We start from the raw sequence: 22970 nt of genomic DNA on the forward strand, positions 1-22970 counted from the left end.
AGGACTTTCCGTTGTTCTTCGAGTCTTTGCCTGTCACACAGCTCATAATCATGTAGGCCCATCCACCTGTGTTGATGATTCACGACATCAGTGATCACAGCTGGACTCGGATTCTGCCAGCGGTGGGTTCACCCTCCATACCTGGTCAGCAGCCTTTACCCAGCCCCCGTGACCACAGCCTGACTTCCCTGGTGTTGTGAGTCTCCTCTGCTGGCTGCTGGGCCGCTGCTACTCTGCCACCTGCCTCTTTTAACCGTGACAGCCACAAAGTTAAAACCTGACCTAGGGGGATAGGCCCATTCATCAAACTTCTTTTTGTATGTGGGAAAGAAGTTGCTTTATACCTTTCATTTTCATTACAGGCTATTAAAATTCAGATGGTATCACACCTGTGACTGTAGCCAAGCATTGGTAGGTTCTGGGCCTGTGAGTACACCTGTCCATGTACTGACGGAACATGGTTGCCATTATCACACAATGCTCACACTGCCTCCAAGGCAGGCTTATGTTTCTTGGGGAAAACCATGGTCACATCCTCTCATCTTTCTGTTCCCAGGGAGGACATTGGGATGGGGGCCAGGCGCCGGAGTCACTCGTTAGTGCCTTCATTGGTTTATACTACGAACCCAGAAGAAACACTGCATCTCCAAACCTTAGTATCTTCCTCTGTGAAATGGGGACCCACATGTGCGATCCCATCTCTCTGTGAGGAGGGCTTTCAGAAAGAGCACCGGTGCCTGCTAGAATGTGTCATCTTCCTATCTCTGAATATGGTTTAGACCCAGGTCTGAATATGGAAGAGAAAGATTCAGAATGTGGGTAATAGGGGAAGATCTTTAACTGTGTGTGGCCCTGGGAAGGTCACTTTCTTCTCTAGAAAATTGATGAAACAGTACGTTCCTTCTAGGCCTGTTGTGAAAGCCAAATATGTCACACATGGACAGCGCCTGGAACTGTGTCGTTGCCACCCTTGTCTATCCCTCTTCAGGCATAGAGCAGTGGAAAAATACGACTAATTCTGTCTGTTTCTCTCCCTTTTCTGGGCAACTCCTCCTTCTTCCTGAATCCCATCCACATAAACCTACCATGAGAAAGAGAAGATAAGGATTTTGAAGATCAGGAGTGGCCCAGGAAAATGAGTGAGCAGTATCCACAGAGCTTGAGCTGGGTCACCATGAGGTTCATGAACCCTCACCCTTAAAGATGGAGTCAGGACAAGATGCCTTAGCCATAGACATGAGTCTCCAATGTCTCTCCATGTTGCTCACAGAGTTGGTCCCTGCTGCTCAGTCCATGCATAGTAGCTAAAGCCAACCAGGAACCTCTGTGTGTCTGCTGTTCCCATCTAACAAAGTAGGGGTTTTGGTGTCTCTCTGCATCCCAAGCCTCAGACCACAGTGGGAAGCAGGCAGAGAGAGTTCAGGCTGAGCTTTTGAATCAAACCACAGACACCTGCAGGCTTAACACGACCCTCCTATTGTCTCCAAGGATAGGCATAGTCCTTGGACATCTCATTCGTCCTGAAGCCACATCTGGCAGCTAGGCAACATCCGGAGCCTGTGCTCTTTCAGACATAAGCCACGCCCCTTTCAGCATCATCTCCACAATTGCCTTCCTGCCACCGTCATGTTTCTCCTCCGCTGTATCCTTGTTGGTCACTTGCAGGGTCCTGGGGAACTAAAGAGTAGGCTACAATTTAGGGACCAGTAAGACGGCTTAGCAAATAAGGGCGCTTGCTGCCAAGCCTGATGACGAGGTAGACGCATGGAGCCACGTGGTAGGAGAGAACAGACCCCCACAGTGCACGAACATACATGCACACACAGGGTGGGCTATGTCAGCTTTCTTGGCCTGAAAACAGCTCTCTGCATCCTCACCATCCACCTCCTTGTCCCAGAGATTCCATCTTAAGGGGCTCCACCTTCCACAAGACAAGAAACCATGAAGGACAGCTCAGAGAACATGCCTTTGGGATCAACAGCCAACCCTGTCTCAAGGTACCTAGGACATGTCTGCCTTACCTTTCTGGAAGCAAGAGGAAGGAGAGGGAAAATAAGGAGGAAAACAGCACAGTTCCCATCTTGGCAAATCATCCGTCCCACGCCACCCTCCCTTCTGACACTTGCCTTGTCAGACTGATGTTCTTTTCTTCGCTGACTGTGCCCTGCCTTCTCTCAACTCTACATGCGTGGACACCACTCCCATCCCACAACCACACATTCCCACTCCTCCATCAATCTTATGACTCTTCTACCTTTGCTTGGGTCTGGATGGTACCCCAGGGTACCCTGAACATTTCCTGTCAGACATGGCACCTTCACAGGCATGGCTTCTTTCCTACCTGCATTCTGCGAGAGATGCATGCGGCTTATTGCATTTTTGTGGTTTGTACAGCATAGCTGTTTGCAGGAAACACATAGTAAAGAAAGGTTGGTTCAGTCCCTGTGTTAGACTCACCCAAAAGATAGAAATCTGAGTTGCCAAGCCCCTTAACAGGGCCTACCCAGGCTCTTCCATCCTCCCTTCCTTGGCTCTCAAGTAGTCCTGTGCTCCATAATGCCACTCACAGAGCAGGGATGGAAAAGAAGTTACTCATTTGAGTATACCTCAGCCAAAGAACACTCAGCCTTCTTCTTTGGAATCCAAGCTTGCAAGCTTGTGGTCTGCTCAGATAAGGGCACAGATGGCTGGACAGTAGACAGATGGGCCAGGAGGATAGGCAGCTTGGTGGGATGGAAATAGCATGAACTAGGCATTGGGAGTCCTGGGCACAGAGCCTGTCTGCTCCCTGAGTTTGCTGCACACGTCATTCTGGGCTCTTTGGCTGGCAACAACAGAAACACTTAGTAACCCAGGCAGCAAAGAAACTTATTAGAAGCTTTGGAGCATGACACAGAAGTGATGGGTAACTTCGCTGTGACAAGGACGGACAGGGCACTCGGTGAAGGATATGTAACTCCTAACAAGAATGCAGGATTTTGTGAACTACCTGCAAACAATGATTTACACTCTGTGTGACCTGAGTTATTTCTCTGTGCCTCGTTTTCCCCCATCTGGATCTCAAAGCTAGTCTCTTTTTCTTCTACAGTTTGCTTTCTGCTGAGGAGACTTCCTGGCCCTGGCACCAGATGGCAGCGTTCCCTACCCAGACAACTTGGGAATGAAGTTTGAGGGAGCTAGGTGAGCGACCACTTGTCTATGGCCCCCGGAGGGCCCTGAGCCCTTCTACCTGTATACTCTAGTGATTCGTTTGCTTGTTTCCTTTCCTCTGCCCCTGCATGCTGAACTTGCTCATAACAGACAGGAGTGGTATTTTACCTGGCCATCCTCTCTACATTGAGAAGCTCCTAGCTAGATTCAACCTGTCCTCTCAGAGACTCCCCAAAACCACCAACTCTGAGAACCTTTGAAGTCCATCAAAGGCTCAGGAGCTGGACCGGATGCCTGGACCGCATCAGAGTGGGGGGCGGGGAAAGGTGCTTCCACATCACTGAAGCTTTGGAACAAAGTAAGCAGCAGCAGAAGCAGGCATGAGCCAGCTGTGGGGGAGCCTGGTGGGTCTGATATTCTCTTGAAATTAAGAAACAATACACGGAAGAGCACAGCCGAGAAGAATATGGAGAAGGGGTAGGATGTGGCAGAAGTTGAAAAGAACATGCAGGTTGATGAACAGAGCAACCAAGGCACAGAAGTGAGAGAGGTCCATTTGGCAAATAGCGATAAGGGATAGGATCTTGAAGAGAGAGCAGAGAGCTTTGTGCTGGCAGGAGGCTTGTAGATAGCAACAAGAAGTCCATGGTAGAGGACAAGCCTATCTGGATTGCCCCAGCTTCACACACAAGCTTCACAGTCCCCCAGCTAAGATCTCTCTGCCCGTCTCCCCCATATCACCCAGGCAGGCTCCTCCTGCCTGCCACACCAAATCTGCCACCTTCCTTTTCATAAACATGGACAAAGCCTGCACCTGTTCCAGGATGCCGGCAGCACCCACCCACCTACTCCTGGACAGAGGAACAGCACAAACAAAAATGCAGTCACCATTGTGCTTGAACAAGCCCCTGCTGGACCACCTCCAACTTGGGGCAGCTGTTTGTGGCAGCCATGAGTTCCTTGAAGTTGGGCAGGTGGTCCAGGCTGGGTCTGTGACTCGGGGTAACGTTATGCCCACAGATATAAAGGGACAGTAAAGGTGATGATGATGGTATACAGGCTACGAGAAGCTTAGGATGCTACCACTTTATCTACAGATGGGGAACAGGCCTGGGACAGGGAAGGGATGGCCCAAAGTCATAAGCTTGTGGGAATAATAGTAGCAGTGGATCAGAGTAGCACCATTCACAAAAAGCAGGACCAACGTACATGTCCATCAGCTGACAAGTGGACAAATGCAATGTAGTCTGTCCGTTCAGTGGGAAATTATTCACCCATAAAAAAATAAAATGCCGGCTGGTAATGGTTACCAGCTTGAAACCCTGAAGACATTATGCTAAGTGAAAGAAACAAGACATAGAAGCCTCCTTGTATGATTCTATTTCTATGAAATATCCAGAACTGACCATAGAAACAGGAATAAAATCAGAGGTTGCCAGGGTCTTAGGGGATGGAAGATGGAGCGTGGCTACTTAATAAGTATATGGAGTTTCCTTTGGGGAGGTAAAAACACATTGTAACTAGATAATGGTACAGACATCATAAGTGTATTCAGCACAATGATAGGTTTCATCCAGGTATGGTAGTACATACCTGCAGTCCTAGCATTCAAGAGGCAGAGGTAGGGAGACCAGGAGTTCAAGACCAACCTGGAGTTCATAATGACACTGCCTCAATAAATAAGTAAATAAATAAACAGTAGATTTTATGCTATGCAGACTTTACGGCCAGATGTCACCTGCTAAATCCCATGTCCCTTCCTTACCCCATGCTGCTGGCCCCAGCCCCTCCTGCTGCAGACCTCCCGAGCCCAAGCTGGCACTGGGAGGCACGTGCCGCCTCTCGGTGGCACACACAGCCAAGTGCAAGGTGTCCCCACCCAGGAGGTAGGGCTCATGACTTCTGGGAAAAGTTTCACCTGCTTTCCCATCCCAGTCGGTGCCCCAAGTGTAACGTTTGTACTATCCAAGTTGCCATCCCTTTGCAGGACACGGACTCTCCCCCATGCACAGACATCAGCTAAAGGAGATGCCATGGCACAATTGTGTTAGCACTGCAGCTCTTCGGTTAGAGGGGAAGGGCCCTGGCTCAGTCAACCTTACATCGCCAGGACTGCTGGTGTTCTTACTCACAGCACGTGCTCTCCAAACGCGCGCTGAAGGCACCCTAGCATCTCTGGGGCTTTCTGCGTCTAAGAGCAGCAGTGAGAAGCCATTGAGTGAGCTGTTGCCTGTTGACACAGGCGAGTTTTAGCAAATGTTGCCCAGCTGATAGAGGTGGAGGAGGAGAGGGTTGCCCACAGCAATCCAGTCCAAGCTGTTATTTATGCTCCTGGTGGGCAAAGAGAAGGGCAACACCCAGAGGCAGGGCTTCTCCGTGCAGTGAGAAGGAAGCATCTTCTTTTTTGAACTCCTGCCACAGCCTAGATACACAGCTCTGAGAAGGGATAGGGGCTGGAGTCAGAACCAAATCTTGTTCTTGCTCAGTTTTCCTCCACAGTGTTGGGGTGCTACCCTTTCTGCTTTTCTGAATATGAAATTAGTCATTTTCTAGGAAGCTTATTTATAGAGTCCACTGCACCCATGCAGCACTGAGCTATTCTGAATGTGGCTCAGGTGTGAAAGCAGGTGTGAGTCACATGTGGGTCCCCTTCCAGATACCTTGCTTACCTTTCTGCACGACACCATGGGCTTCTGTCTTGGGGTATCCTCCATCTAGGAGTGCTCTTATAGTAAAGCAAGTTCAGGATCGAGAGGCTATTTCGAACCCAATCCCCGTAGCCCCCACTTTTGCATTCGTGCTTCAGCGTCCTACTCAGTGAAATGAAAGGCCTTTGAGATCCACGATTCCTTGAGTGCTGTTGAGAAGGGTTCCAGGTGGCTTAACAAAGACCCACCCAAAAAGTGGCTCCGATGATGGGTGCTTGAGGTATCTGATGTTTTCTGAAGCACACTGTGATGACACTCGCCCATCCCACAGTTCTTTGCTCTGTTAAACATCCTTCTGTGAACCAGGCACTGGTCTGGGCTTCGAAGAAGCTAACTAAAATTAGAATAGTGGTCCTGGCCCTGCTGAGCCTACATCCCAATGTGGGCTGACCATGGTGTTGACCCAGCAATGGCAGAGATTAAAATGGACTTCCCAACTGCGCTGAGTGCTGAAAGAGTCCCAGTGAGCAGAGATGTGTGTGCTCACCAGGTGGAGAAATGTGAGTCCAGAGCACATAAAGGAAGGAGCCTGTCCAGAGCGACCAGCCAATGGCAGGAGGGACAGGAGGCAAGGATGAAGGAGAAATAATCTAGCTCGCTGCGCTGAAGGACGCTTGTCTTTGTGCTCAGTGAAATGGGATGCCGTGGAGTGTTTTTCCAAGGAAGGTTATGGGATGAATTTGAATTTTGAGGAGTTGGTTCTAGCTCCGGGCTACCCCATACTGTGTACAGGTTGGGAACTTCACAACCTATGTAAGTGATATATTTTAGCACTATGTTGGAGGGGGGGTGTTCCAAGAGCCAGCCTGGTGGGTGTCCAAGGTCATTAGGCAAAGAGTATACTTACAGACATGGATGCCTTGAAGATTTGTGTCCCTCTGTCTGATGGCCATCTAGTACCTAGAACTTGGCATTCTCAGGGGTGCTGCCAGTTACAGTGAGGGGAAAAAATGAAGCGAGACAATGCACGTTGTGAGTGGAAAATACTAGAGTGGGAAGAGTCAGCCTTACCCGGGCCTGTCTGCCCTTATCATTTAACTCTGCAATGGTCCTAAAACAGGCTGCAGGACCAATGAAAAGGCCACATTGCAGGACAGAGAGGCTGCTGACTTTCTGGAATTATTATAAGTTTGTGCTAGTGAGCTGTGTTAAAGCTTTTTCAGTTGCCAATTCTACAGTCTAAACTGGGGGCCTAGTGAGGAAATGCTGGTTTTCTCACAGTCTTGAAGGACGTGCTCTCCATCCAGAGGCTGCACAGAAAGAGCTAAGGATTTCTGAGGCCCTAGTCCTGACTACCTGCAAGCCATCTCTCAGGACATGGCCCCAGCCATGATTCAGCAACAGCAGCACAGAATCCAGACCCCTAGAATGCACAGTAAATGTTAAGGGATGACTCTGATAGCCACAGCCTGGCTTGTGTGTCCAGTTCTCATCCAGCTCACAAACTCAGGCATGAAGGGGAGCCAGAACCTTTGGGGTACTTTCATTACTGGCCATTGCCAGAGCAACGAATCCTGTGAGCCTCATGGTGTCCTGCTCTCCATATTTGTTGAGTCTGAAGACACTTCCTGGCATCTAATTGCTTTCCAGCATGCTTTTTCCAGTTCACTATGTGGAGAAAGAAAACTAGACCCCAGGGCAGTCCATTGGGTACCCTGTTAGGCTAGAAAGAAGGTTTTCTGGGGGTGGGAGGGATGGCTCAGGGGTTAAGAGCACTTGTTCTTGCAGAGAACCAGGGTTCAATTCTCAGCACCACAGAGTGACTCACAACCACCGATAACTCCAGTTCCTCTCTCTATGCACAAATGTGCACATATATTCAGCAGCAGCAGCATCATTGTCATCATCACTCTCAAAGGACGCAGGAGGCAGAACAGCACAGCAGTGGGAGCATTAGCTTGGAGTGCTCCCGTGTGCCCTCAAACCCAGCTTCACTCTGATGAGACCTTGGGCAAGTCCTATAATCTCCTAAACTTTGTGTGATGAGTCTTGTTTCATGGGGTCACAGTGAGCACTCTGTTTCAGAGTCTCTGGAAGGTGAGCCAGTCTTCTGTGGTGGTGATGGTGATGGTGGTGGTGATGGTGATGGTGATAAACAGAGGCACCTGCAAAATCCTGCCTCTCCTCTACGGCTTGCTGTTCTTTCCCTTGGGTCCCCCAGGTGAGGTGGAGATAAACAAAGTGATACTGAGGGACAGACAGCTTTCCATCCTTGCTGGAGGCTGGCACTCTTGCTCCTAGACCACCAACTTCCCCTGACAATTCCCCTCCCACTGCAGGAGTGAGAGAGAGAACCAGGCTGCTGATGACTCCGAGGGAGGAACCCTGGACATGTGCTGCAGTGAGAGGCTGTCAGGTAAGAGTGCTCAGGACTCCTAATGACCCAAAAACTCAGGTTGAGAAAGAGTGCCAGCTGACACAGAGCTGGAAGCCTGGTTGACCATCGACTTGCTGTTCCAAGGTGTCTGTGTAGATGGGGGTTTGTTTCCCGAACCCTGGGGGTCTTTCTGTCCTAGTTTCCTTCAGGGCAGCCCTGCCTCCTCTGGGGGGAAGAGCAGACAGCTGAAGATGTGCTTGGAGGTAGAGAGGAAGAGAGTAGGCCAGGAAGCCTGAAATGGCCAGAGAGCAGTTGGCCAGTCATGTGTTGGTGAAGGCCTCAGGAGTGATGGAGGAAATGCAAACCAGGTGACATGGTCCACACTGAGGGTGGCCAGGCAGCGTGCGGAGCTGCCTGTCATCCCTCAGAGAAGCCTGGCTGGGAGTCAGGTCCTGCATCTGGAGTCCAGGTGACCACAGATGCAGGAGTCTGCCTGCCTGAACCCCTGCCTGGCTGTCGCCATGGAGATGGCCAGGGCACTGCGCCCACAGGGTGGCAGCATGGTCCACCAGTTGGAGACCGCATCCCTGGCCGAGATGAACTGCATTAAAAGCGTGAAGAAGAGAGTGAACGGGGTTTTAATGGGGGTTTTATTTTCTTTGTATAGGTTTAGTTATTTTTCTCATAATAAGTGTCCAGTGTAGCTATATTACAAAATAAAGACAAGTGAAACAAATGAAGATTTGCCATATCTTTGTAGAGCTGCCCACATGTTCATATCCTCCACCCAAATGTTTGTTTTAAAAATAGCCTTTTGAATTCTAACTTTGAAGCCTCAAACCTGTGGTGCCTGAGAAACCTCATGATCATACAAGGTAAGAAGCTCTAAAAGGCACTCTCTGTGTACAACATTTAAGATCGGCATTGGAAAGCAAGCAGAGATGACTCTGAAGCAGCGACAGCATCCACTGCCCACCCCTCTCTGGCGCTCTTCCTCAGCCCGAGCCTAGGTGCAATTCTCCCTTATCCATCACGCACCAGGAACCCCTGCTTTTTCTAGTGGGAGGCGGATGCAGCTCCCAGGAGGCGTCCTGGTGGAGACCAGGGGAACAAGTTGGAAAGAAAGAACTTTCTGAAGGAATGTGAAAGCTGAGCATTTGAAGGGCCACTGTGTGCAAGGAGCAGTAGCTCCACCCTGCAGATTTTAGGGTGATGATGTAAGCCCAACAGGTAGACATGAAAGAAGAACTGGCTCACAGGAAGAAGAACCTACTTTCTGCCTCTCAGAGCAGTCCAGTCATAGCACTGATGATTCCAGAGGCAGGGAGTGAGTGTCCCATCACTGGAGGCATTCAAGTATTAGGAGACAAGCAATGGAGAGGAAATTTCCACAGTGGGTGGGAGATCTTAGTGACATCAAAGTCTTTTTCAACTATTAAACACTTCTGTGATTCAGATATGAGTCATAGAATTTGGAGATGATTCTACAGTCAGAGATTGTAGAATCTGGCCAGAAAATATCCACAGAAAGTAGGACATAATGTATAGGAGCCCAGGGAGGAGCACAGTGTGGAGGAAAGGGGCACGGGGCTTGGCATTTGAGTCTGGCTGTGCTGTTTACAGGCTGTGTGTTTATGGGCGAGTCATTTAACCTTGCTGGACCTGCCCCCGTCCGTCACCTGAAGATGGAAATAGCAGCAACATGAATATTCATCTCCACAAAGGTCCTGGGGACATAAATAGATGTGACCACTCATTCGTTGGGCAAGAAATTTGCTGAATGCCTGCTGTGTCTCAGATACTGTATCAGTGCCGGGGATACAGTGGTCAATGAAACCCTACCTTAATGAAGGTTCACAGACAAGTTCTGTGCTGGGCCAGTTCTGGAAAATGGGACAAAGCCACAGCAGAGAGGTTACAGTAAGAAGCACAATGCATTTAATTCTAACTCTCCTCCCCCAGAGCTGGCAAACAATGTGGAGTGGAAGAGGAGATTAGTCATCTCCATTGAAGCTGGCTCATCGCCTGCCTTATGCAATGCTCAGGAAGTCAGTATCATTTACTGCCCCCATCATATAGATGACAGGACCAAGGCCCAGGGAAGCCAGGCTTTCTTCTCACAGTCCCTTCATTGCTTGATGTTTGTTAAGGGAAGACTCAGTCCAGCCATTCCTGCACCAGTGGCCTCGCCACTACCCTGTTCTGCCTCCATTGTCTCCATACAGACAGTGTTGTCCGGAGATTGTGAGAGAAGGAGTGAAGGTAGGTTTGCCTAACTCCTCCTCCCAGGGAGGAGTTAGGCACTGTCACTATCACTGCACCTACATGTGACTGGCACTGCGGTAGGTTCAGGAGCTCCAATACTAACTAAACTGAGAAAGCGCCTCCCCCACAGGACCACAGCATGTCTTATGAGTGGGGCTTCAGGCCTGGAGAGATGGCTAACCTGTTAAGAACACTGGCTGCTCTTCCAGAGGGTCCAGGTCCAATTCTCAGCACCAGCATGGAAGCTCACAAATTGTCTGTGCCTCCAGTTACTGCACGGATAATGCGTGTGTGTAGTGCGCATAGACATCCATGCAAATAAGCACCCATGCACATTAGAGAAACTAAGAAGAGTGGGCCTCTAGACTTAGGTATGGCTCAGTCACTAATCCCTGAGGCAACAGCTTCGCCTTCCTGAGTCGGCCATCTAGAAAGTGTGAAGATTAGTCTGTGGGGGGCTGGAGAGATGACTCAACAGCTAAGAGCGCTGGCTGCCCTTCCAGAGGACCTGGGTTCAATCCCCAGCTCCCACTTGGAAGTTCACAGCTGTGTGTAACGTCAGTTCCAGGGTACCCAACACCCACACATGAACACACATGTAGGCAAAAGAGCAATGCCCATAGAATAAAAAAGAAAAGGAAGCATTTTAAAAGATTATTCTTTGCTGCTATACAGGCCTTGTTGGATGGCTCAGTGAATTAACAAAGAACTTAGATCAGCAACTGACACACAGTAGTGCTACACAAGCCTTCAGGGAAGGGAAGGGAAGGCAAGCAGCAAATAAGGAGCGGGGAATCCTTTGGCAGAGTGGAGACGGCTGCAGAAAAAGATGAAAGCGAAGCAGAGGGAGGTGGGAGGAAGGGGAAGGTGGTTCAGCGCAGTGGTTGTGTGGATGCCGGTGTGGAATGTATTTCCACAAAGGTGGGCCATCCAGATCCGCTGATCCAAATAGAAACCTGGACATAAAACATGAATGTATAGCGGCCAAGAGCCCTGGGATGCTGGGCCTCTGGGGTTGCCTAGAGAGGCTGTGAGCAATTGCATAGTGAAAATAATGGTACAAGGGTACAGCCCTAAGCCTCCTCCCTCCCTCCCTACTGTCCCTACTGCTGGGCAAGATACAGGCAGAGTGAGGGCCAGCCATGCCAGGATGACTCGTTCATTCCCACACAAACTTCAGAGTAGAGAGACATGACCAACACTCAGAGGCTCGGTCACCGGGACCTGAGCCTGCATCAGCGGGTCATATAGACCTCAGTTCCTGAAGTGAAGATGGCTTTAGGCATCACGAGCAGTCTGAGGAGCCCACAGCTGCCTTCAAAGCGGGTAGGCTGCTCACACCCTCCAGGGTGACTCCCACGTGTGCTCGCACACTTGTGTTGTTCTCCTCTCCCTCAGCCGCATGCTCACATACACACATGTACATGCCCACACAGTCACCCAAGCACGTGGCCTGCCTCGGGCTCACAGGGCCCTGGGGGGGGGGGGGGGCACACACACCTGCATGTCTTCTTCCCCTCGCATGCTCGGCTCACTGGGCTTGGCAGCTCCATCCGCCTTCATCCACCATATAAGCTCCCTGGCAACTGAAAGACACGTCAGTGCTCTCTTTCTCTTTAGGTCTGTCCTGGGGCTGCACCCTGATCTCAGGGATGTGCACACCCCTGGACCCTGCAGTCCCTGTCCTTTCCCTGACACGTGGGCACTCTTGGTTTCAGGGACCACGGTAGGCTTTTGGTGTAGACCTGACTGCCTCTGCTCTCCCTGCACATGCAGACTTTTTCCTCCCCTCATGCACACACTCCTTTCACCTGGCCACTCTCTCCTTTCACACTCCCCTTGCACGCTCACTTTGCTTGCTTGCTTGCCGTCATCCAAACACATCAGTACATTCAAACCTGCTCTTTGGTGTGTAGGTGTTCGCGTTTGCATGAAAGAAAACAATGCTGCTGAAGCTGGGGCCTCTGCTCCTCTGCCCCAGCCAGCATTGGTGCAGGCAGAGTCTCAAATCCAACAGTTTCCGTGGAGTAACCAGGAGCTAGACAACAATGATGCCAGTGTTGACCAGGGGCATGGGATAGAGACATCATTAAGTCCTGCTTTCAGTGTCTCCCATGGGCAGACTCATGGATAGGCTCCTGAGATTTACAGGAACTGAGGCCAGATCCCAAGTGAGGCCTCCAATGGAATACCACTTCCTGGTTGGTCTTGTACTGCAGGGGCCCTTACATGTGTGCACATGGGCCCATCACCCTGTATAAGCAATCATGGTCCACAGTTCACCCCAATCAGCATGCACCCTCCGAAAGATGCTCCTGAGGGGAAAACCTTGCAGGCATCAGGTCATGGTAAAAGGAGCTGTGAAGTCCTCATTATTAGAGTACTACCTGAGAAGAGGGCATGGACAGCAGGTAGGTGCATGGGCACCTCTCCCGGACCTTGTAAATCATTGCTCTGTGAGACTGCTGTGGACAAATGAGAGTAAGTTCAAGTCCCATGTCTAAGATTGCTCTTGAGACAGGTACTCCAGAGACCCCTACAGCTGACTAGCGTCATGATAGTGCCAGCTACCCTACGGGTTAAGTGTGTGATGTTCAGCTGCATTCAAGCAAGGTCTCAAGTGTACACTGAAGACCTAGAACTTTTCCCTTAGGTAGGGACAGAGATGACTTCTTGGGCCAGTAGCTATGAGCCTTACTTCCATCCTCAGGCTTGATAACTTGAAGGCAGCTTCAAGTTCCACCCAGCTTAGCACCAGAGACAGTGCTCTGCACGCATGTCCACCAGTGTTCTGTGGATTAGCCTCTGTGGCCATGGAGGAGGTCTCAGCCTCAACAAGCAGAAATGGCTTATCTGGGGTGCCACTTTTTGGAGTAAAGGAGGTTGAGCCTGTACTAATAAAGGCTTGGTACCCCCACTCATCCCTTTGAAGGGGCCATAGCCTTCATTTCATCCCTGTCATGCCACTGAGGAGGCTTTGTGCTAGGAGCCAGTGGACTGTTGAAAATGTCCTCTGATGAACACAAATTTATGGAGCATCCACTCCATCCAACACTTCTCAAATTAGGGGTATGGGGCTGAGCAAGGCCTACTCTCGAAGGGCACAGGACACTGGAAAAGGTCTATATGCAGCCCTAACTTAACTTCAGGAACCAGGAAAGGCTCCCTGGAAGGGTCCCGGAAGATCAGGAGGGCCCCACTCGTGTCTTCTGGAGCCTCTGTCAAGCACATCAAGTACTGAGATCGCTAACCTCAGAGGAAGACTTGTCCCTCCATCTGCTAAGCCCTGTCCTCACCAAGCACCTGTGCCTAGTACCCAGGAGGGGTTCCAGCCTGGGAGCAGACAAGCAGAGCGAAGCAGAACACATGTGGCAGGTGGCCGAGGTGCTGCTTGTGCCTGTTCATAGCACACATTCCACACGTGTCTGTCTCTTCTGTGGTGTTGTGGGTAGAAGTCATGGGCTATATGCAAGCAGTGAGCCATATACCTAAGCCCCATTCTGCTGCTTTACGTTTCTTTACTAGATTGATGTTTCTGTTTTCATGTAGGACTTCTAATGCATTTATGAGTGATTGATGGTTTGAGTCTTTGGACTGTTAGGATGTGCTAAGACACTGTTGGAGTAACATTCTAGAATATCAATATCTTGGCCTTGGGAAGAGGTCCCAGCCAAGGATCTACTAGTCAGCAATGGTAGAGCTTGGCTATTCCCTGACACCAAGACAGAAGTGAGAGCAGGAACTGTGTGCTGAGCCCTGAAGTGCTTTTGGGGAAGTAGACAGACCGGTGCTCATGTTTTAGCTCTGCCACTAACTGGCACCATGGCAGACAATGTGCTTTGACCTCGAAATTCTAGTCTGTAAACTGCAGATGTGATATAAGATGTAAGCTTATGGTAGCTGATGAGTTAATAGATTGGAATGGTAGCTGATGGCAGTGGTGGTCATTCTTATGAGCCTGCTCCAGACTGCAAGTGCTGGCCCGTCCTTCAGCAGTGTAGCTACGGCTCTTCCCTGACTCCCCAGCACAGGCCTGAGATCTCACAGAGCCAACGTAGCCTTAGACAAGAGTAGTGTCTGCCCGCAGAGCCACGTGGGAAAGGGACCAGCATTGCTGGGAGGAGAGGTTCTGCCTTACTCCTTCACTGGGGTGTACATGGCTGTGACACTGCAGAGAGGTCAAGGCCAGAGCCCATTGAGATAGATGAGAACGCGTCACTTCCCAGGGTGAGGACAGATGGTCTCTGTTTCCCTTTCTTTGTCCAGCGTCAAGCCACTCTAGCTCTCAATATATTCTTTACAACCTTAAAATATGTCCTTTGAGCATCATCCTTTTACCCCAGCTCATCTATTCTTTCCAGATCTCAGTATCTGCCTTAGTTAGCCATTACTGCCTTATAAACGGTCTCAAAACTTAGTAGCGTCAGACAAAGACCATCTTACCTGCTAAGGGTCAGGAGGGGGTCTGCTGGGCATTCTTCGGTCCCATACTAGCAGAGGTCATCACCTCTGTGTTCAGTTGCTGGTAGCCTGGAAACGCTGTTCAAGAAAACTTTCCTTATGCCCCTGTTGCCTCAGTCTCTGCCATGTGGCTTTGCTCTGTCCTTAGCGTAGGTCACCTCACAGCATGGTAGTCACAAGTACATGAACTTCTATAGCAGCTGACTTCCAAGACAGAACACTCTAAGAGGGTGGCAGCAAAGGCTTCAGACTTCTTACACCTCAGAAACGATAGTATTATTTTGATTTGTTGATCAAAGCTAGCCACAGATTCAGCCCAGATTCAAGTAGAGGAAGAAACATGACATGTCTTGGTGGATCGTGTTCAGGAATCTGCATCACCCTCATCTACCTTAACGTCCTTCATCGCCTTCTCTGCTCCTCTTACACTCCTTTCTTTCCTAAACGTCAATCCCCCGCTCCATTGCATGCCCCGTTGTCTACACAGGCCTTTCCTGACTTCAGATCCTCACCTCTGCATACTCAAGTCTTTGGTTCTTCTCCCTGCTTGCAAAAGAGTGTGGCTGTGCACAGGCTCATTCCCAGCACTCTAAGACCACTGTGTATTATATCAAAAGAGTTTAAAGTTGAAAATGGAGTCAATAAATTTTAAAATGAAATATTTCCTGCCCTTCTACCCGGACAATATTCATCTGTAAGGGGTTGGAAAGCCAGATTCATAGTTATGAGTTAAGCCAGGATAAAATAATGACTCCTTGGCATTCTGCAATAAGATACACCGTTTGGAGGAAGCCAGAACAAGCCTCGCTGGCTCCATGCGCTGCAAAGGTGCTTACATGCTTATGTGCACAGGCATTGTCACCCACAGCTGAGCTCCAAACATACCTCCTGCAAACTGGAGATACAGTGCCGAGCCTGTCTGCCCAGGTGTTGGGCATCACCGGACTAGGACAAGCTCCCGCACCACCCCCGCCTTTGGCTCATTCTCCTGCACTGGGAAATGGGAAATGGGTTTTCACATAGCAGTTGGGAGGCCACAGTAACCTGGTATGTACATGGATCATGTGCATGGAGTCTATTCACATGTCCATTAGTTTTCTGATTGTTAGACTCGGGCCTGGATAGGAACCTGAGCTCTTCCTTTTAAACCTTGGAAACCTGCACAAAGCATCTCACATCCCTAAATGTCCATCAGCCCCACCTAGGCTTAGCTGACTGTGACCGATAAGAAAGATTGTCTCTTTTTGCCACATTCCAGCTGACTATCACCTTGCTGAAAACAGGCCATTTCTGGGCCAGCAAGATATATCATTAGATAAAGGTGCCTGCTGTCAAATCTCAGGACCTAAGTTCAAGCCCTGGGAACTACACGGAGGTTCACTCCTGCAGTGTGTCCTCTGCCTTCCACACACATTCCATGGCAAACGCACATTCAAAAAAATCATTAATTTAAAATATAATTTAAAAGACTATTTCTCGGGGGCTGGAGAGATGGCTCAGCAGTCAAGAGCACTGTCTGCTCTTCCAAAGGACCTGGGTTCAATTCCCATCACCCACATGGCAGCTCACAACTGTCTGTAATGCCAATTCTGATGGATCTGACACCTTCACACTAATGCACATAAAATTAAATAAATTATTTTTAAAAAAAGACTATTTCCCCATCACAAACAAGGCCAATTGAAATTGTACTTATGTCCACACAACACAGGGCCACCCTCTTAAACCTGAGCAGCCACCACAGTGGTCCTAGAACCAACAGCAGGGCCCACCCCAGCCACACCCAGCCGCAGGCCTGCCATGATACAATATGAGTCCAGCTTGTTATGGAAGTCTGTTGTCTCAGAAAGGAATAAGGCTACTTGTGTTTGGCAAATTTTGTTTTACAAGTCACCAAAAACTTCCCAGCTTAAAACTGTGTTTTTAATTCCGGAGCCCATGGACGATTTTAAGGACTTCTGGATCTGGCTCAGCCTCTCAGAACATCTCGGACTCGTGGCCACTGCACAGAAATCTCATCTACTCTATCTGAGTTCACCCACAGGCTGCTGACATGCTTCATAACCCCGCAGCCTGTTGGTTGGTCTCAGGCCCCTCCAAGCAGGCCCTTCCAGAGCTACCCAAGAAGGACACTGAATCCCCCTGTGCGAATGACTCCAGAGAACATGCCTTGCAGGAGAGAGCACCCCAGATGGAAGTCACAGTTTCTACTAACCTGATCTTAGAAGGGATTGCCTTCGCTTTCTGTACGCTTTTGGCCGCAGAGCCTAACGTGGTTACCGCATGGGAGAGACGGCACCAGGTCATTTACCAGGCACTGGTAAATACCAGGAAGGCGGGAACAGTAAGGGATCATTAAGGGTCACTACTTGATTAAGAGTTGAATAACTAAATTTGAGAAGCTTTGGTTAAAGCCTAATATAACTATCACCCTCCATCCAGCTTCATCTTTAACACACCGAAACATTTCAGTACGTTTCCTTCTGTGTAGCTTCCAAGGTCCAACTTGCGACTTAAGTTCTATATAGTTGCATATATAAACGAGGGCACAATTGTTCTTAAGATCTAAATATAGCCGGGTGGTGGTGGTGCTGCACGCCCTTAATCCCAGCACTCAGGAGGTAGAGGCAGAGGCAGGCAGATCTCTGTGAGTTCAAGGTCAGCCTGGTCTACAGTGCTTCCAGGACAGCCGGCGCTACACACAGAGAAACCCTGTCTCAAAAAACCAAAATAATAATGATGATGCTCTGAATATAAAATGTACATCTTTTAACATAGTTGGATCTTTATAATCCAAAGAGACATGGTTTTAGGATGTGCCAGTGAACTGTAATGGGGAAGCCTACTTACAAAAAGAAAAACAAATTCCAAAAAGAACACCAACATAAAACCAGTGCCTTTCCAGGTGTGGTCGGATTGTGGAAGAGTTGGTTTCCTGTATTCTTTTAGGAAAATGTGGTCTCTGCATTTTCTAAAATTATTTTTACACAAAAGGATTGACCGTTCCAAAACACTAATTAAAGAGTAGCTCTAAGTGGTGGGGCCCCCTCCCCCTGCTTGCTCTGCTGACAGACCCCAAACCTGGGAATGACCCTAGCCCGTGAATCCTAGTGGAGTCTGGGTAATCCTGTGGAGCCTCTCCAGAGACAGCGGACCAGAAAACACAGAATCCTGTTTCCTTGTAGAAAGCCAGCAAAATGACTCAGAGGTAACATTGGTGAGCCCACTCAGGGAGGAGGGGATTCAAAGGCTCCTGACAGTCATCTGTGCTGCAGCCAAACCCAAGAGCCTTTCTTGCTGGGAGCTGTTGGTTCCCAAGCGGGTTCTCTCCAGATCTCCCAGCTTTAGGAGACAGAACAAGAGCCCCAGGCTTCTGTCCTGCCTTTCTCTTTAGACAATGTGAAAGATCCCCGGAGGGTATCTTCCGTCAGAGAGACCCCCTCCCAAAGATCAACGAGGCCATTCGGATGCAAACAGCAAGAGGCTTTTATTTTGATTCACGAGTACTCGGGGCGAAAAGTCATTCGGAAGACTTCCGCGCCCCCTAGGTGGAAAGCTGGGGTTTTTATAGGGTTTTAGGGCAGAAGCACTGATACAGAAACGAGAGGGCATGGTTACAGGGGGCTGATTGGTACGTTTACACGAGACCACAATTTGCGTCAAAGTTTGGCAGGGGCACCAAGATTCCAGGAGCTGGGTGGTCAAGGGGGGTAGGATGACCCCTTGACGTGGCCCGCCACCTGTTATTTTGTTTTTCCCTATCTTAGCTGAAACAGTCTCACAGATATCTATGAGAGTGATTAACACAAACTGTTTTTAGTATGACTGGGGCAGCCTGACCACAGATATCCCAAGTGGGTGACACAGCTAGGATTTCTCAGTAATTTTCCAGTTTCTCATCTGGCCTTCAGAGTTTTACAAAACAGTGGTGTCTCACAAAATGGCATTAGCTATATTTAACTTAGTGTGAGGCTGGGGTCTTTCAAATGAACCAGCTCTTAGTTCGGTGAGTGGCTTTTGGTTTCCTTGGAGGTAGAGAGGGGTGTTGAGAGGTTTCAGAGCACTGCAAGCCATGCTTCTCGGTGGCCCACAGGAACTTCCTTTTCTCTCAGCTGTGCCCCTGTAGACATAATTCATGTGTTTAGTGTCCATTCTTATTTTTCCCCTTGCTGAATAATGTCAACATTTCATATTCTATACTTTGACTGTGTATATTGAATAGACGGCCCGGGACAACAGTGGTTTGAATTAACGGTGTTTTGTTTTGCTTTGACTTGGAGGTGAAGCAGTAGAAACAAAACTTCACATTTTGATCTTCTCCCATGCTAGCAACATTCAGTATGCTACTCCAACTGGATGCTGGGCAGCAATGTCGAACTGGGCTTCCAGTCAACCAGATCACCACAGTGAACCACGGAGGTTCTCCTTACTGCTAAGCTTGCTGTTCAGTAGGTCAGGTGGGATAAATGCCTGTCTACTGAGGGTGTTTTCAACTTGCAGACAGTCTCTTGGGCAGCAACTCCATGCTAAGTGAAATGCTCATGCTTTGTGTTGGATCTCAGTTTGTCACGTGGTAGTATAAGTGGTTTTAAGCTCTACCGTGGTACCACGTGCACCTCGATATTTTGCTCTTTTTATGTCCCTGAACATTTGGCCTTCTCCTCCCTGGCAATGGGCGTGAAGGTGCTTCTCTTCCCTCATTCTTCCCATCAATAGTGAGACTCATGGCCTTACTCCTTCTTCACTGTGATGGTTAGTTTTTTTGTCATCATGACACAAACTAGAGTCCCCTGAGAAGAACTGGAAATTGAGAGGTTATCCCCACCATATTGCCTATAGGCAAGTCTATAAGGCAGTTTGATCAATGATTATTGTGGGAGGCCCCACCCACCCGCTGGGCTGGCTGTGGTGGCACACACCTTTAGTCCCAGTGCTCATGGGAGCAGAGGCAGGAAGGTCACTTTAAGTTTGAGGCCAGCCTGATCTACAAAGCAAGTCCAGGACAGCCAGACTACACAGAGAAATCCTGTCTCAAAAATTAAAAAGAGAAAGAGAGAGAGAGAGAGAAGGAAGAAAGGAAGGAGGAAAAAAAGAAAATTAAGTGAGCCACAGGAGCAAACGCAGCAGCAATAAGCCAATATCAGTCCTTTAGGGTACTCCCAGGTAGTGCCTGTGAACCCTGCTTCAGCTTCTGCCCCCGGGTTCCTGCCTCGGATCCCTCCATAATAGACTACAGTGTAAGCTCTAAGAGGAAATAAACCCTTTCCTCCTCATGTTGCTTTTGATCATAGTGTCCATCACAGCAGCAGAAAGCAAACCAAAATAGGCAGATAGTATGTACACATTTTTTTTGAACTTTGCATCTTGGAGCACACCCTCCTGTTTCAGACCAGTTCAGCAGGGAACCTGGAGGCAGCTGGTACAGGTAGGGCCCGGTGAGGGTGAGATACAGGGGAGCCAGGGAATGCTAGATCGTTCCTGCCAGCCATGGCGAAGACTTTTATCTTCATCCTAAGATAAACACAGTAGAAAGCAGCGGGTTTGGATTTTTGAGGTCATTTAGTAGAAACTGCTAAAGAACTCCAAGCTAGGCTGTGGCCTGGCACCGCCATGAGGTAGTTCTTCAGGCTACCTCCATATAGCACCTGTGAAACCTCCTTGCTCACTAATGAAAGAGCTAAGTGACCTCAGAACCAGGTTGTGGTGGTACACACCTTTAATCCCAACACTCAGGAAAGAAAGGACAGATGATCAGGAGTTCAAGGTCATCCTCAGCTACATGTTGAGCTCATGGTCAGCCTTAGGCTATGTGGAACCCTGTCTCAAAAATAAAATTATAAAAACACTCTTACTCCATGGACCTTCATTTCCTCATCAGAGAAATGAGAGGGTGAAACTCTCATCCTCCATCTGTCTTTGTGCTTAGGTCTCAGGCACTGGAGGTTCCTGGTACCCCATCACCCCAGGGTCTCTGTTGTTTGCTCCTTTGGTTCTCGGCGTGGTGCCTGTGACAGAGAAATGCACCCACAGAGTCTCAGTGATGCTTTTCACCCTCATAGTTTGGAGCCTCCACTCCAGAGAAGCACGGAGCACTCAGCCCTTGTCAGCAGCTACAAAGCTGTTTGCATTTTCACCCAGAACCATTCCATTATATCCCGTCCAAACCGCACTTGAGTTGCATTTTGTTGTGAGAGCGTTGTTGGCATTCTGGATTTAATTAACTGGCAGAGACAAAGCCTGGCTGTTTCACTCATCGCCCCCCCAGTCCGTGCCCATTCTACTCGCTGACCCAGCTCTCAGCCAGCAGTCTCAAAGCCCCAGCCTACATCCAGGTGGGCCATTCATTGTCCTCCTGGAAAGGAAATCCTCACCACTGCCTGCCCCCACCTCTCGCCCACCTCATCTCTTACCTTTGGGTATGGTCTATTGAACATTCATGATCTGCTGGGCATCATGCTAAGCCTTTGTGTGTTTTTACTTCATGGTATCCTAACAGTCCTGTGAGATACTGTTTGTACATCTATTTTCTAGAGGAGGATTAGGTTTGGATCCTGAGCCACAGTGTTTCTCCAGGGCCACACATGTAATAGATGGCAGCGCCGGGCCTCAAGCCTCTATCTGTAGATTCTAAATCTTTGGGCTTCAGCCACTACCTGCCCAGAAGGCAGACTGGGTCCGGCCTTAGTACCTTCAAGTTCCCTGAAAGTCTGCCTACCCTGAGTTTCCAGGCACAGTCTCCCCTCAAGCCCCCTGGCAGAGAGCAGACTCCCTGGTGTGTGAGCAGTGGTCAGGGACACACCCCCTGCAGAGTAAGCAGTAGGTACCCTGATCTCCAAACCCCTCCTACTGTCGTGGCCCCAGTTCTATTTTCAGAGTCTCTCTAGCCAGAAAGCCCACCCCCTGGGTGTGACTGACAGTGCCCAGGGAGGCCTGGCCCCACGCTGCCCTCGCAGCAGCAGCAGTCCAAGGCAGGTGGCAGAGCCAGGACCAGAGCACAGGTGCTGGCGCCAGGCCTGCTGCGTCTCTGTCCTGACCTTTCCACCCACGGTGATGGCTTCGGGCAAGTCACCCTCTCAGATGTCTTTCTGTTTTTTAGAACTGTAAAAGAATAGTCCCTTTACCTCGGCCATAAGAGCGTGTCAGCGGTCACTGAAGTCTCTCTCCACCAGGCAGCCGCATTTCATACAAGAAGCCAGCAAACAGTATGTAGGGTTTCCATCCCCAGCCTGGCAATCTGCATGTGGCCTTCCTTCTGCCTGGCATGGAGCCATGGACCCCCTATTGATGAAGGGACTGTAGAGGATTTACTCTTGTTCAAACAACCTGCCTTCTGGTCCAGAGTAGTTTTCTTATTCTACCCCATCCTGCCTGCTGAAGAAAGAAACAGGGATGAATAAGATGTGGGTGCTGAGGCTGAAGATGCCTCACTCCAGAAAGTGCTTGTCGTCTAAGTGCAAAGACCTGAGTCTGGATCCCTGGCATCCACAAAATAAGTTTTTAAAAAGTACGGCATCAAGTGCTTATAACCACCACTGCCCAGCTCCTCGGAGGCAGAGAGAAGAGGTCCGTGAGGCTCGCTGGCCAGCCCGTGAAGCCTCCAAAATAAGGTGGACAGCAGCGAGGACCACCAGAGGCTGACCTGGGGCCTGTGTGTACGCAGATACCAGGCACAGGTCCTGCCACCCGCCAGCTTACACCCCAGGCGCCTGTCATCCCATGTCACCTGTGGCGCTCTCAGTCCTGGTGTTCACTAGGAGCAGGACTGATGGGATGGAGGTGTTGTGAGGAGCCAGTGGACGTTCCCAGAAACCTATGTCTACTGTCCATAGCCTTTTGCAGAGAGGAGCCAGAATGTTTTTTTTTTTCACCAGGATTCCTGGCACACCTAGAACCCTGCTGGCCTGCACTAGCATGCATGAGTGTGTATACACACACTCAAACACACGATACACACATACATACCACACAAATCATACACACATACATACTGCACACAAACAAAAACCACACACACTTACACATACCACACACGTACATTTCACACACATACACCACACATACATACACTA

The 22970-nt window shown here is 49.5% G+C and overlaps 1 protein-coding gene across 5 annotated transcripts in view; it reads left to right on the forward strand.

The window, feature by feature from the left end:
* The window catches only part of Ptpn5 (protein tyrosine phosphatase non-receptor type 5), a 56624-nt gene that overhangs the window by 13401 nt on the left and 20253 nt on the right, over positions 1–22970 (forward strand). For 3 of the 5 annotated variants that reach the window (XM_055597603.1, XM_055597602.1, XM_055597604.1), the window contains exons 2-3: positions 3089–3180; positions 8138–8214. The exons of 1 other annotated variant lie outside the window; for it this stretch is intronic. In XM_055597603.1, the coding sequence (XP_055453578.1) occupies positions 3161–3180; positions 8138–8214 (97 nt within the window). In that variant the 5' untranslated portion in view covers positions 3089–3160. The remainder of the gene's footprint in view (positions 1–3088; positions 3181–8137; positions 8215–22970) is intronic. One more of the 5 variants, XM_055597606.1, reaches the window with a different exon arrangement.

Source organism: Psammomys obesus, unplaced genomic scaffold (genome assembly GCF_907164565.1).
Source record: "Psammomys obesus unplaced genomic scaffold, mPsaObe1.curated_primary_1811, whole genome shotgun sequence".
NCBI classification, from domain to species: Eukaryota; Metazoa; Chordata; class Mammalia; order Rodentia; family Muridae; genus Psammomys; species Psammomys obesus.